This window comes from Gadus morhua, chromosome 20 (genome assembly GCF_902167405.1).
Source record: "Gadus morhua chromosome 20, gadMor3.0, whole genome shotgun sequence".
NCBI classification, from domain to species: domain Eukaryota; kingdom Metazoa; phylum Chordata; class Actinopteri; order Gadiformes; family Gadidae; genus Gadus; species Gadus morhua.
The window spans coordinates 16,247,006-16,261,983 of record NC_044067.1 but is presented as its reverse complement, the minus strand read 5'-3'; the positions used below and the strand labels follow the sequence as shown (position 1 = coordinate 16,261,983).

The window sequence follows — 14,978 nt, the reverse complement described above, 5'->3', positions numbered from 1 at the left end:
TTTTTGACGGCGCCGAAGGCTCCAACAGAGCGCACGGATCCACAATGCATTGCGCCTCTGTACACATTCAAAGTCAATGGGGATCCATCAACGGACGGTGCAGTGGGCACGAGAGGGTGACCGTCTCACCACACTGATGATCCAACAAATGTGCCACCAAAAAACAAACATGTTTTATTATGGCTTCCACATTACCTTTGGTCTACGACTCTTCAACAAGGACAGATTTCCTTCTCTCACCCACTTTCTGTTTCTGTCTCTCTCCCTCTTGTCCCCCCCCACCCCCTAATTTTTTTGCATGTTTTTGTATGTCCGCATGCACTGTCTGTCAGTCTGTACCCCAACACACATCCACACATGGGATGTAGCACTGAAGGGCACGTTGACTACCTTCTCAAGATTGCATCAACACTTTTGCTCTCTCTCCTTCTCTGTCTCTGGTCTCTCTCTCTCTCTCTGTTGGCTGGCTAGTTTTTTAATGAGTCCCCTCCTAGAGAACCGAGGGAATGGCAGTTTTCAGTGTTAGGTGAATGTGCTCTCATTTGTACAAACAAGGAATCCATAAAGCTGAGATTTAAACATACACCATTTCGAAGCTGTTTTCTCTAGCATTTGTAACACACAGACGATAGATTTTATTGTATTTATCTAGGAAAGGTGTGAGTTTTGTAGTGAGGCTACATAAATGAAGGGTCAACAGCAGAACCGGCCGAATGTCTGAATGCCAGGCAGTGGTGTGGGGGGTTGATGTGTGTTTTATACCATGATTGGACTTCTTCAAAGGGCTCAAACCCGAAGCCTGATGTATTTTTGTCCCAGGTGTCCACTTTAAGCCAGTTTTACCTATGACCACTACGGTTCAGAAAGTTACAGTTCTAGGTTTACATATGTATTAAATGCATATTATTTTGTTTTCATTTTTTTCAATATTGGTTATTTTTTTTTGACTTGTTGCTCTACTGTTACAAAATTCTCTTTTTTTTCTCGGGAACTTTTTGCTCTAACATATTGTCTTTGACATCTACAATATAAAGTATCATGTTTTGAAAAAAATAACCGTTGTCGTTATTGTATTAAGGGGGGAAAGTGTGTGGATTTCGGAACAGGCAGACATTCCTTTGCCTGTCATCCTTGTATTTCCATAATTTGGACTAAATACGAGCAAAAGCAAATGCAGCTGAAAGGTACTTGGTTCTATCCATGATTTCCCCAGATTTTACCCATATTCCCTTGGGCCTCCTTGATGTAGTTTAATAAATTGACATTGGATTAAAGTTTCAAGTCAACCTGATTGACTTGATAATTAATATTGTTACATTTTTAATCGTTGTTAAAGGGGTGATATTACGCTACCAGATGTGAGTGATTAGCCATTACAAGCCATTGTTTTAGTGACATCACATTTGGATATGTCCACATCAGTGGTGGGTCAGCTCTCTTGCTCTCGCCCCTCCGAGAAATATTCACATGAATATATCTACCAACTATTAATCAACTATTATCAATTCGTAATAAATCAACAAAAATACATAGCGTCTATCCTCGTTTAATTGTGTGATATAATTTTCACTGCCAGCAACCATTTAAATGCGTCTGAACGTCAATGATTTGGGCTAGGCTAGTTATTGGTCATTCGAAATAAAGACCTCCTCCAAGTCAGGGGCGCCGGCCACGTTGAAGTCAATGTGAGCTCGCTAACTTTTTGCAGTCTATCAAGCAGAGGCAGCTTTTCATTGGCGCAAGTAAATTCGCTCTCGGGTCGCACCAGTGTGCGCCCAAGGCCAATGGTGTCGCTTTTCTTTTTTGTTATCATCACATCATTGGACAATTCAGCGAATCAATCAAATAGGTTACCTCCCTCAGCAGCATTCGCGCAACGCAACTACATGTAGAGAAGAGATAGATCGCTAACTACCAGAGTTGTAAGCACATTCCACCCATTTCAGTAGCGGAATTGGACTCCCCAAGCAATGTTATACTTAAAAGGAGCAAGTAAGTTACATATTAATTTTGTCTTTCGGCCTGTAGCATATAAACAAAATGAAGCTACTGTCCCATATTTCTAACTGCATTTGAAGTAGACATTGAGACTCACAAAAAATGGACGCTATAGGACAGTGATCATGATTTGTCTCATTATCAGAATAACAACAATGGGTAAAATAGCAATGGCTGGTGGAATGGCCATAACGTAGGTCTGCATATGCAATGTAAGCTTGTCCAGGCCCTGCAAGTCAGGATGTAGGCTATGAATCTGAATGAATAGTAGGTAATAGGTAATAGGAAATGGCCATCCCCAAAATGCACCAGAATACAGGAAATAAAATCTATTAAATTCAATATTTTTTATGGGGGGGGGGGGGGACCCTGTCTATTACTGTGTCCCACCAATATTTTTGATCACCAGCCGCCACTGGTCCACATAGATGTATAATGGATAGATAAGCAACATTTGTTACGGTCCACTGGGTAGGCTGGTAGACGGATCTATCTAGCATACATTTAGGTGGACGCATGCCAATAAAACCCAGGAAAAGGTAGATTTTCTAACGGCTTGTTGTAATGGCTAATCACACTCACACCTGGTTGCATAATACCAGCCCTTTAAGAATGATTGTTTCCCTCACTATATTCTCTCTGCAGCCAGTGGGGGGCGGTATTAGTGGAGCTCAAACTCCCCAACAGTAGCTCTGAAGAAGATAAGCCCTAACCCATTCAGAAGGGTCAGAGGTTATCCCTTGTGTCCAAATAAACAGTAGCGGATCTGTGATCTGCCGTGGAACCGATGTTAGGACAACATGCCCAACGCAAACACTCCCTGGGCCACACACGTCTGGCCTCCACGGGAGGGGGGGTGGGGGCTGTGAATACCACCACCACCACGTCAGGCTTTGTGAGCAGATCCGTCATAAATCTCTCAGGTTCGAAGCCCTCAAACGCCGACCAGGGGAATGCCCGGACAGGGCCCTAGGTTCCCTGAGGGAGAGGCAGAGAGAGACCGAAAGGCGCAGGGTAAACGCAGACATGAGACACAATATTTACCGTCCTCCAGGCGGTTAAATACAGGGGTCATTGGTCGGTTCTACTCCGGTCGGCAGAAAGGTGACATTAAAGAGTGGAATGTCGTCTTTTTTTTTATGACAAGCTGAGTCCTTCAGCCCAGCTCATGGTACAAAGAAGCCTTCACCATGGCTGTCGAAGGCGAACGGACGACCAACACGACCTGCGCTGACATCTCTCATTAGTTCAGGTCACAGAGAGAGAAGGGGGCGGAGCTACAGTGACGTGACCTTTGTTTCCCCTCTTGTCAGAGACTCGCTCTAAAGATGGCCGCTGCCCTCCCCACAGCAAAGACCCCAGAATGTCTGTTTGGAACAGAGATGAGGGAGAGGGAAAATCCTTTTTTTTTCTCCCTTGTTTTTACCCGCAATGACATTCTAGGTTCTGTGGTGTCTCTGGTGCCTTGCTCATCTCCCCGCCAGTGTCATTTTGCTCTGTCATTACCAGGCCACCCGTACGCATACAAAATACCCTCATCTAACTCAGCACTGCTCACCCCTGTCCTTTTAATTGCAGGGTTAGGAGGTCGGTAAAAAGGCTTCGGCCAGCTGCTGAGATGAGCAGAAGAGGTTAATTACAGATGACACTCACGCTTCATCCCTATTTAGACCATCAATAGTGTTAGTTGTTGTTGCGCCTGATTTTTATATGAAACTGATGCTGGTAGATGGTTAAACCAACAGCAGGACTGAGCAACATGAAACGTTGGGATATTGTGAACGTTCCTCTGAGCCATGATACGGAGGGAGATATGGTACATAGTGTAATTTGACTAATGTTTCCCGAAAAACTAAAACACAACACAAATGTGGAAAATAAATACAAGCAGTTTATTAGAATCTCAAGACGTATGCACTTTAATTCCATAATAAGTTTCTTTTTCAAGTAAATCCCATTTACTAATGCCTCTGGTGTTGAATCTACTATTGTATTAAACGCAACCACTCAGTCACCAAATTCTTAAGACGTTTCAACTCTTAAACCCTATTAACTTTCAAAATAAAGATCCCAAAAACGTCTTGAGACCTGGTCCCAATTTGATCCAGAGCGTTTATTTCAATATGTTGATGTTTGCTTATCCTGTCCTGTGTTCAGACTTCCACCACTCAGACTATTGTCAGCCAATCAGTGTGAGTGGAGGGGGCCGGTGAAACACAAGGAGGTCTGCGCAGCTGGGCGCCGGCCCGCCTTGGTGAGATGTGGAAAGCGTGTGGCCAGTGGGTTGTGGCCAGTCGTCCAATCCAGCCTTCTAAAATAACACAACGCACAATGCGTTCAATGAGTGTAGCCTCCATGCCTCTGAGGATGTTTTAAATCACGGTTTGATTCGGTTGAAGTCGACGGGGAATGTATCGCCACTAGAAGTAAACCAGAGTATAGCGTGACCCTGTGGGTGGTTGCATGCCTGCACCCATAACTCCCGGCAAGTTCTGTTGAAAGACTTGACCGTAAAACAGAACCCCTCCTCCCTTCGACTCATTGAACGCCTGTTGGTTGTGTTGTCTGAGGAGCTACAGAGGAGCTGTGGGCCCTGTGAGAATGCAGATCAAACACGGGCAGAACCCGGGAACGGAGAGGAGAGGGCCATCCATATCCCCCTCCTCCCACCCCCCCCAAGAGGGTTTTAGCTTTGGCTTCCCCCACATCTCGGGCGCCGCAGGTCCCAGGAGGGAGGAAGAGACAATGAATATTGTGCTGTAGGCCTGATCGCATGCGGAGGGCTTCACCGCATCGGCTGGTCCACACATTCTGCTACACTGGTCCATTATGCACCCACGCACGCTATGGTGGTAGGTCTTTCCTTCGGAGGATTGAGATTGAGGAATGAGGGATATTTATATATATATATAAATATATTCATATACCAGTGTACATAGATCTCAGATGCGTGTCGATGACCCGATGATCTGTGATTGGACCCTGCATCAGGTACAGTCCTGATGTGTCATTCTGTGTGTCATTCCATCACTCTCTCCATTTGTCTCACTTTCCATTATCTCTTTTTCATTCCCTTCTCTACCCCTCCATCTTTGTGTATCTCTAACTCTCCATCTTCATCGATCTCTTTCTATTTATCCATCTCTCTGTATCTTTATCCATCCATCTATCTATTTCCATAAACGTATTTCAGTGTTTCAGTTCAGAGTGAGGGAGAATCTGGGGTTCCTGCGGTAAACGGTGAGACGATGTGGTTCTTGCGCTGGCGTGACCCCCGGTGACCCCTGGGGCCTTCCGTGGTGCTGATGCAAAGAGCAGGGGGCGCCTGGGCTGTCAGCCACCAACACAGCACCCCCCCTCACCACTCGCGGACCGGGGGGGCTCTCGGGTTTCCCAGCCTGAGGAATGGAGGACGGTCGGACGGCCTGTCCTAAGAAGGTGTGACAGGCCCCCAGACACCCGGCGGGGAGGAATGAGGGCGGTTGGGAGTGGGGGAGTTGGTGGGGAAAGGGAGTGCAGGATGGGGAGGAGGGGAGGTGTAGGGGACTGGGAGGTGGTGGGGGAGGGGGTTACAAAGCAGAGTGATCTTTCTAAGGGAAGGCTGAGGTGTGGGGCAGGATCAACGCAGTTTGCAGGTGAAAATCATTGTGTGTGTGTGCTCTTTATATTTCTCTGTTTTACACAAACACACCACAAGCGTAACTGCGTAAGAAGAAAAAACTGCAACATTTTACTTATTTTGCATTTGAACAAAGATTACCAAGAAGCATTTTGTGATTGTGTCATAAAGTCCAAACTGACGGCTGCTAGTTCCTCCCTCACCTTGCTCCCCGGCGTACCCGACACAAGACAGAGGTCCTGGAACAGGGGGCTTCAAATGTGGGCTACTGGCGAGAGAGAGAGGGTGGGACTTCCAAGCATACTTGGGAGGGAGAGATATCCGTTTAAGTTACATGGGTTTGGCAGCCAGAGGCCCGAGAGAGGGAGATTCTTCTGAAAGGGGGATATCCGCTATTGCTACATGTTTCATATATTGCTTTGTCAAAAAAAAATATATATATTTTCCAGAAACTGTTAAATGGCTTTCAGATTGTAGGATGTAAGGGAATGACAACTGCATGGCAATAGCCTGAATAAGGCTCAATTCATGAACCTCTCTTAGCCTAGCTATTCCCACTGTCTCCTGTCCAATCCTGAAGGGAACAATCACATTCCTCCTTCTGCATTATATAAGGCCCTGTCCTGCCTTACTAGGATTTACGTGACAATATTCACAATCAGGATTTCCTTATTATCGTTATTTTCCTTCTCCCCATGAGCCTGTCTGGTAGTGCTGTGCTACCAGTTCCTTACCCCTGGCGGGTCCACCCAGGCATTCCTCCAATGTTTGCTTTGCACACATCTTTACAGATGTTGCCCTCCCCTGAAGCAACACTGTGTTACCTTTCTGTCCCTGGAGGGACCTCTGATGAGGTGAGGAGGAAGGGAGAGGGGAGAGGAGACATGAGGGAGTTGGGGCAGAATAATGCAGAGAAGAGAGGAAAGAGGTGGAGGGGATTGAAAAGGAAAAGAGAGCAGAATGGAGATGAGAGGGAAAAGCAGATAAGAGAAGAGAGGGGATGAGGGGAGGGGAGGGACGAAGGGATATGAGAGGAGAAAAGGAATGGAAATAAGTGGAGAAAAAAGGGGTGGAGGGGACGTTAGGTCCAATGATGATTAAGAGGAGCGGTGATGATGAAGATGTTCCTCGCTGTTATGAGTCAAAACAATGGCTGAGGTATGTCCATAGTGACAAAGCCTTTTTCATAGCTAGGTCTGCAGTCATGTCTATTTGATTGCTTTCTAAAGGTCACATTGACTATATTAGGCCGCTCGGCCTACCTGTGATATAATAGGCACTTCGACAATATAATTGTTGGTAACATTATGATTATTAATAGTGTAGTAGTCGTAGCACTAGCCTAGAAGGAGAAGGATTTTGTTCACTTTACATTTTGATTTCATTCGATGAAAAGCATGGGGAGGAATAACAAAATAAAAGAGCAAAAGGAACCTGGCGGTTTTCCCTTTCTCCGGATCTATTCAACAACTCAACGTCCGCCAATGTTTTTGTGTGACGTGCTATTGTGCCTGGAAACTTGTTTACTACACAGATGTCACTTCGACTTTAGGCTAGTCATGCGATAATCCCGCCAAATCACATTTGTGTGTGATGGCAAATTAAATGATTGTCATTCTGTTTAGTTGGACACGCAAAGGTTTTTGCCGGGCCCAATAAACGTTGAGGCCTTGAACAATATTCTGCACCTGTTTCAATATGCCGTTCAAAAAAAACAACATGTCGACCGAGTTATGCCAAATGTGTTGCATACACTTCTCCTTCTAATCAAGGTCTATGTAATCTAAAATAATAAACTTCCAAATCCTGGTTGTTTGACTTCAGGATAAAGGGAAAAAGTCGGCCAAGATTTTTTTTACATGGCTCTGACAGATCACTATACATATGGTTTTTCACAACAATTGAAAAGGTTTCCCTATAAGAAATATTTCCACAGAAGCGGGTAACCTAACCAGAAGGCCTATAACACACGCAAATATCCTATTCACAGTGGAGGTTGTGAAGCAAGATTTGAGGCACGTGTGCTTTGTGCGCGAGCACAGCACTCTCCTCACCTGGCCGGGAAAGGATCGGGAAAAGGAACGACTCTGATTGGCCGACACCAACCTCCACAAAGGCGTCGATAAGCGTTAGATTTCAGGCGAACCAGACAAACACAACATTCTGTTTAAGGCGCACCGTGAACAAACCTTTACTCTATACCAATTTTACTGCAAAATTAAAGTTTTGTAGCTTTTTCCGTCTGATTTTACGGGAAACATCTGGAGCTCTCGAGCCGGTGGTGGAGCGGTGGCCCCGGGCCCCTGATCGGTGCACTTGAGCATGGAATAAAGGGCGTTATCAAGATGACTTATATATATAGCCATGGTGGGCTATATGGAGGAATGGTTAACGCCGAGACCACCGAGTCAAGTCCAGCCTTGAGATTATACTTTCTGTTGGAGGACCTGTTCAGGCTGCTCATTCATCCAGAATGTTTTTCAGCTCAGGTTTTAAGAGGATTTGCATATCTGGTCAACCAGTCCCCTAGGCAAACTGCCCATACAGAAATGAAAACTTTTGACCAAAAGTGAAACTATACGACGGTGTAAACTTTTTGAAGCCAAGGAAAAGTGTGTTGAGCACAGTGCACAGCAACCACAGTAGTCTTTGCCACCCTTTCTTCAGTGGAATACGGTCTGAAACCACATTCCAACAGCAATATCTTTTTTTCGTTCGGACCGCCTACGCAAATGTTATTGTGGTTGTTGAAAATAGGAAGTCATGGAAACTCGTTTAACATTAGGGCTAATGTTATAGGTTAGCTGTGTTTATAAAAAATGGTGGTCCGTGCTATTCAGTAGCTAGGCTGAAACTTGACACATATTGAGTCCTGCTTAGGGAATTGGCCCTTCAGTCTTGGCTTGGGCCCAGAGATGACATGATCATCCCTTCACTCGGGCCTCCCCTCATCCACAGAATGAATCATTCCATTTGAATATCTCCACCATGCCTGGTTGTGATAGGAATGTAGGTTACACAGGTGCACCAGAGGTGATGCCATGTAGAGAGTCTTTACTGTACATGCAGATGTGTGCTCTTCTGGATCAACGGCCGCATTCCACCCACATCTTGGAGACCGGATACGGGATAATGGCTGCAGCCGCAGGTGTTTCCGGTCAAAATCTAATAGCTCATATCTGAATATACCCATATTTTGATATTTGCAGATGGTAATCATAAATACTGCTTTGTGATAAGCCAGACTGGAACGGAATATATATTTTAAATATAATAGTAATTATATTGGCCGAATCAAAATGAGCAACGACAAAGGTAGATCCATCTGAAAATAATAAAGAGGATAGGCTGCTCAAAGTAGACCTGAAATAAATGTGCATTATAGTGTGCATAATAATCTATTTGTTTAGGTAGTTCTAGATGGAGATTAGAGAAGTGGCCCTATCGTTGTGAAATCAGCAGAAGTGGCATTGTGCCAACATTAACCACAGGCATATATTTTGGGTTTTAATATCAGCACGTCTCGTGAAATGAGCTGTAGGCTGAACAATGTCTAATGTTTTTTTTTAAAGAGTATTTAAGGTTTAATGCTTGGTTTAAAGGCAACGTCCTTATCTGCGGTGGATCGCCCCCGCTCGTTAAAGGCTCCCCCAGCAGGCCTCACTATTTTAAATGATTAGACCTATACTATAGCTTTAAGCGGACAAGCATTTCATAGGCTGGGGTTTGAAACTGGCTCGAATTTCCTCGGTTGTTGTCAATGAGCTGTAGGTCTTTTTTTATGGCCGTTTCTGTCTGCATTTCTTCGTTAAACTCACACCCAGGAGTATGTTTTCCAGAGTGTTTTTCGTGGGTTGGAGAACACAGAAGAACCCAAAACATATTCACATAAACCCAGTTGCTGTACCCATGTCATTGGCTCGTAAAAAAAAAAAAAAAAAACTTCACATTCCGTAGAAAGGATGGTCCAGTCTGATCAAAGTGTATCAAAAAAACGCATTGTTTTAATTTGGTCTATTTCAGTACAAATAGCCCTCTTTGTTTAAAGAGGCTTAGGCCTATATGTGCAATAAGTTGTGGTGTTGGGAAATCCTAAAACCATTAGAAATAGGCTAGGCTACTGGGCTATGGAAGTTAATATAAAATAGAAAAACTTGTTCAAATACATCTCGTTCAAAAATATGTTTTTAATAAATAAGCAAAACAAAATGTACATTGGACGGAACTTTGAGACTTGCCAAAGAAGGTCGATGAAAAAATCCATGCAGCGTATTTCAAGAACTTAACGATTCTAAATTGCATTTGTCCCTTTATAAACGAATAGGCTTACCACAAAACATGCACCCATCTTATTCATATATATATATATATATATATATATATATATATATATATATATATATATATATATATATATATATATATATATATATATATATATATATATCGATATATTCTCTATCATGATACCTCCGTGTCTTTGAACACGAACCAAATACTTGTGGATGGCTTGGCAGATTGCGTCAGACATGAGGGACAGCTCCGGCCTGCCCATGTGAGTCTGTCCCGGGACTACCCCCCGTTTTCCAGGCAGTCCAAAGTGTCAGTTGCGTCCAAAGGGATCTATAGTCTGCATGTGTGTGTCACACTACGTCCCTCTGCGCCTTGAGGTTCCTGGGTTCTTCAATAATTCCATTGGTCTTCAATCTTTGTGGAAGTAAACAGTCTGTAATGAAAACACAAAAGCAAACACACACAACCGAGGTTAATATGTCGTTATTACTGTGATGCAGGGTTTAAAACTTCCTATAAATCAATAGGGACTATTAGAACGCGTGTTTGAGGTGGTGATGTTGACATTCCTACGGTCCCTGGCATCCTCGGTGGATGGGAAGTCATTAGCGAATCAGCCCTCAGACTCTTAAGTAAAACCATCTGCACATGAGAGAAAAGCCCTGTGTGTGCTGTGTTCGTGTGTGTGTGTGTGTGTGTGTGTGTGTGTGTGTGTGTGTGTGTGTGTGTGTGTGTGTGTGTGTGTGTGTGTGTGTGTGTGTGTGTGTGTGTGTGTGTGTGTGTGTGCGTGTGCGTGCGCGCATTTCCGATCCACTGAATTATAAGATTGTATCGTAGGCTTGTATTATTTGAGTTATTTTGGGGTTTGCTTTATTCACAGGATATGTAAAGAAATGGTGGCGTTTTGATAGATCAATGTTTATGTCACTGAGACAATTTGCAAACAAGTAAAAACTTGCGTTATGTTTTTCTTCACAAACATTAGTCTTATTTGGTGTCATTTAAACGTCAAAAACAAATACTTACTAGATAATTGTAATTCATATGATATATACAATTCAAATCATGCATATTGCGTGGAAAGAAGATCATTTAAATTATTGTTTAAATTATAGAACGCTTTTGTATTGTATTTGAGCCTGCATGTTTGTTCCGGCTGGGCCTCACATTCCCTACAAATGACCATAATTACATTATCAAGACCCTATTATTTATCCATTCTATAGCCACAAAGACTGGTTTATAAGACTACAAATATTTCCTTACGAGCTAATAAGGCCCAACCATGCAGAAAAACAATAAAAGGCTATTATTTTGTATTATTTTAAAGGTCTGTCGCAGGCAGTCACTGCCCCCCTGGGCATATAAACCTGGAACAAAGTAATATTGCTCCAATTAAAACATATAATAAATTGTTTAACAGTAGTGAACATTATTTTGGACTATTTTTTAGGTCGAATTAATCTAACAAAGTCTGGAACAAGAACGGAACGAGTGTGGTCGAAAGAGACTTGCAGAATTCGCATCTCTTTACGATTTTAGGCCTTTAATTTGCAAACGTGCAACACGAACTAAACACATGAATAGGCCTAATTAAACAACTGAAGCACAATCACTATCAGATTTCTCTATCAGAGAAGTCATGTGTGAAAGTGAGAGTCTGGACGGGCTATGGTTGAACAAGCGCGAAGAGCTTAGGCCCTGACAATAATAAACCCCATAATAATAAAGGCAGAGGCGTGCAAAATAGCGTGACAATCCCTGACATGTCTGTCATGGGGCCTCCAGGTCCCCTCGGGGTGTCGCGAGCCGGGCTCTGGAATCTGTAAAGGTCCCGTCCAGCTCCCATTGCTGCGGTTCCTCACACAGGAAAAGCCCCTCATTGGAAACATAAATGAGCTGTGAATGCATGAATGCCTCGTTTTTTAAATTGTCAATTGAAGCCATAGAGTGGGGCTAAAGCGCGGTAGGCCTCCACAATAATCACATCTCCCCCTTTTAATGACTTTCCAAGCTGCAGAGCAGGAATCTTAGTGTGAGCCCCAGCTGCTGACCGCGCCTGAGCGGAGGCCAACCGGTCAGAGAAAACCACTCAAATGTTTTGGACTTGACGTAGGCTGCTTGAAAAGTTCCCTTACATTATTAATTTTAACAGAACGCTTCCAATCTATTTATACACGTCTTTGAATATTGTAGGCCTATTTAGTCTCCTTTACCAGTCTGTAGCAGCACTAATTTTGGGTTAAACATTTTTAATGTTCCTAGAAAGGAACAGGTTTTTGGAGACTGAAGTGTATTTGGTCTGGCACACGCGTGGGTTATCTCAGGTCGTTGGAGAGCAGGACATGGCCAGTTGGTTCGCTTGTCAGAGCAGCAGTGTGAAATCTCTCACGAACATGACACGTTTGACCGAAAAAAATAAAGTTTGAACGATTTTACAGAGCAATTGATGTCTATTTACTTTCGTGATATAGTTTAGCACTATTTGTTTAATCAGGTGGATGTTTGACTGATATTTTGAAAGGTATGCATGTATGAGCAGTGTCTTTACATCTCATGTTGGGCGTAATCTTTGATCTTCAATTTGATAAAGTGAACGCACCCCTAATGAAGACATCTACCTTTAGGTTATTGAAATGGAAAAATAATGTTAACAATGTTTTAGAATAATGTGAGAATAATAGGCTAATAATAATAATAATATGTATACATATATATATTAATATATGATAAAAAATAAAATTAATATGTAATAATTATCTATACAACTGCTAAATAGTTGATAAATGATAATTGTTTCGTTTTTTTATAAATACTTTTTTGCCAAACGCAGGACACGTACCGCTGTGGCATAGTAACGAGCCCGCGCGCGCGGAGGGGGAGGGGGGTGGAGGGGGGTTGGGGGGGTCTGCTAGTGGCTCGCGGACATAGACCACGCGCCCTCCATCCTCCACACCGAGAACGCATAACTGAGCCTCTCGTGCGCAACATAACTACAGCTGGACATCTTATTGTCCATCTCGTCGCTCTGCAGCACCTGGTAGAGAAAGTCAATGTATCGCGAGGCCAGCTTCAGCGTCTGGATTTTGCTCAGTTTGTCCGACGGCAGCGTAGGGATGATTTTGCGTAACGACGCGAAGGCTTCGTTCAGCGACTGCGTGCGCTGCCTCTCCCGCACGTTGGCGAGCACGCGCTGGTTCTGCAGCTCCTCGTACGACTGCGTGCTGCTCGGGCTCGTCTTCTTGCCGCGTTTCACGGCCCCGGGGCTGCCGTCCTCGATAGACTTCTTCGAGCCGTGTCTCCTCTTGCCCGCGAATCGTTTCTGCTGCTGTCTGTCGTCCAGCTCCTCCTCGCTGCTCGCGAGACTATCCACAGGGGACATCGGGGGACTCGAGCCCTCTTCCATTTCCCTCTTGAAGAAACGCAGGGACAGGGAGGAGAACGCGCCGTCCACCTTCGTAGCCGTGGTGTGTGAAGTATATCCGAGTGAAGGCGGTGAGATGGAGGTGGTGGTGTTGGAGGTCCGACCGAGAGAAGTCTGCGTCGTTAGGTGAGGCGCGCGGGACGCGTACGTTACGCTCTAAAGTAGGTCTGGCATTGGTCTGCTCTAGCAGGAGGTTTTTTCCTAACTTTTTGGGGAACTTTATCCCTGTTTCGGATGCTAAATAGTTGTTTGAGTGGAGGGGGAGCCAGGATTGCTCCCTGATTGGCTGACTAATAAACAGGAGGGACCAGGCTTGGGTTACACGCCGAGGCCAAGTGAATCAGCGCGTGTGGGAGCAACGCAGTTCTGAATGATGCATCGTTATTAAATATCCTTTTATTATTTCTCTTTATTAGGGCTGGTATTTAAATAAATAATTGGAGTCCCAGCAAATAACCCCTTTCAAAGTAATTTAGAAAATAAAACATTTGTAGCAAGTATTAAGATTAGGCCTACATTAATTAAATGCCATTTTAACATTTCATGATTAATTAATTATTTACTAAATAAACAAATCAGCGATGGCACAAAAATAGGCTGTATTATTAAATAAAAACATAAATACATGTTATATGAATTATTATGATATTAATATGATATAGCCTAGCTGTTTTGCTTTAAAAAATAAAATAATCTAACGGTAATAGATAGCCTTTAGGCTATATCAAACAATTTCAATTCGAGGCCTTGTTTAAACTGCACCACTATTCCTGTGTGCCTTGTTAGCCTTTAAAACAGGTTTGACAGATCGGAGCACATTTAAAACCCTTGATCCATAATCCATTCAAAAGTAGGTTTGTTGATCTCACAGGATGCACAGTGTGGACCAGGGGGAGTGACGTCAAGGTCCGTCCCAGGTGGCTCGTGTTGAGGAGGCCGCGCCGTGTGACGCAGAGCGTCCGGATCAGCTGAGCATTGCTCCGTATAGGTGCGTGTTTTCTAGGAGATAACGATCAGTGCTCACGTTTCTAGTCGTTGCTTCGCTGCCATGCTGAGTTTCAGCTTTCTCACACGATAGGCTATATTTATTTAATGTTAAAAAATGTTCAATGAAGTCATCTTCCCCCCTGACCTTCAATTTAATTTCATATGTTTTGTTTATTTATACTGTTTCGTACTATTTATTCCGCGTGAAATTCGCGAATAGCACTACGGTTTACATCAGAGCCGACGTTAATGACCAGAAAGGGGTTGGTGGACTGCCAGGCTTGGGGAGTGCTCTTACGTTTTCACAACGTTGCACAACTATTTCGACAGCCACGAGTCCCGGTTGGGTAGATTGGGTCATACCCCGACCATTCTCTCCCTGAATGTTCGACTGTAGGAACCAGCGGTCTGCACAATGTTCCGGCCTGCATGCCTAATAGTGGATGTCAGTGCGCTTACACTCGGAGCCAGAACCTTTCATACCCAACCTGGCGTGTCTCAGCACGGGTCAAACACTGTAACGTGTCTAAGCTCATTCATATATACCCCGGGACGTAATGCGTTGCACATGGCGACATGCTCTCGGAAAGTTATATTTAAATACGAAGTAATGTTTCAGTAAGTCATATTTAAATTGGCTATATATGCAAAGTGACA

The 14,978-nt window shown here is 43.8% G+C and overlaps 1 protein-coding gene across 1 annotated transcript; it reads right to left on the bottom strand.

Moving 5' to 3' along the window:
* Positions 1-9,784: 9,784 nt before the first annotated feature.
* Positions 9,785-13,560, bottom strand: twist2. The gene is made up of 2 exons (XM_030344277.1): positions 12,753-13,560; positions 9,785-10,343 (listed from the first exon to the last, which is right to left on the bottom strand). The coding sequence occupies exon 1, from the start codon at positions 13,314-13,316 to the stop codon at positions 12,822-12,824; it is 495 nt and encodes a 164-aa protein (XP_030200137.1). The 5' UTR covers positions 13,317-13,560; the 3' UTR covers positions 9,785-10,343; positions 12,753-12,821.
* Between the last annotated feature and the right edge of the window lie 1,418 nt (positions 13,561-14,978).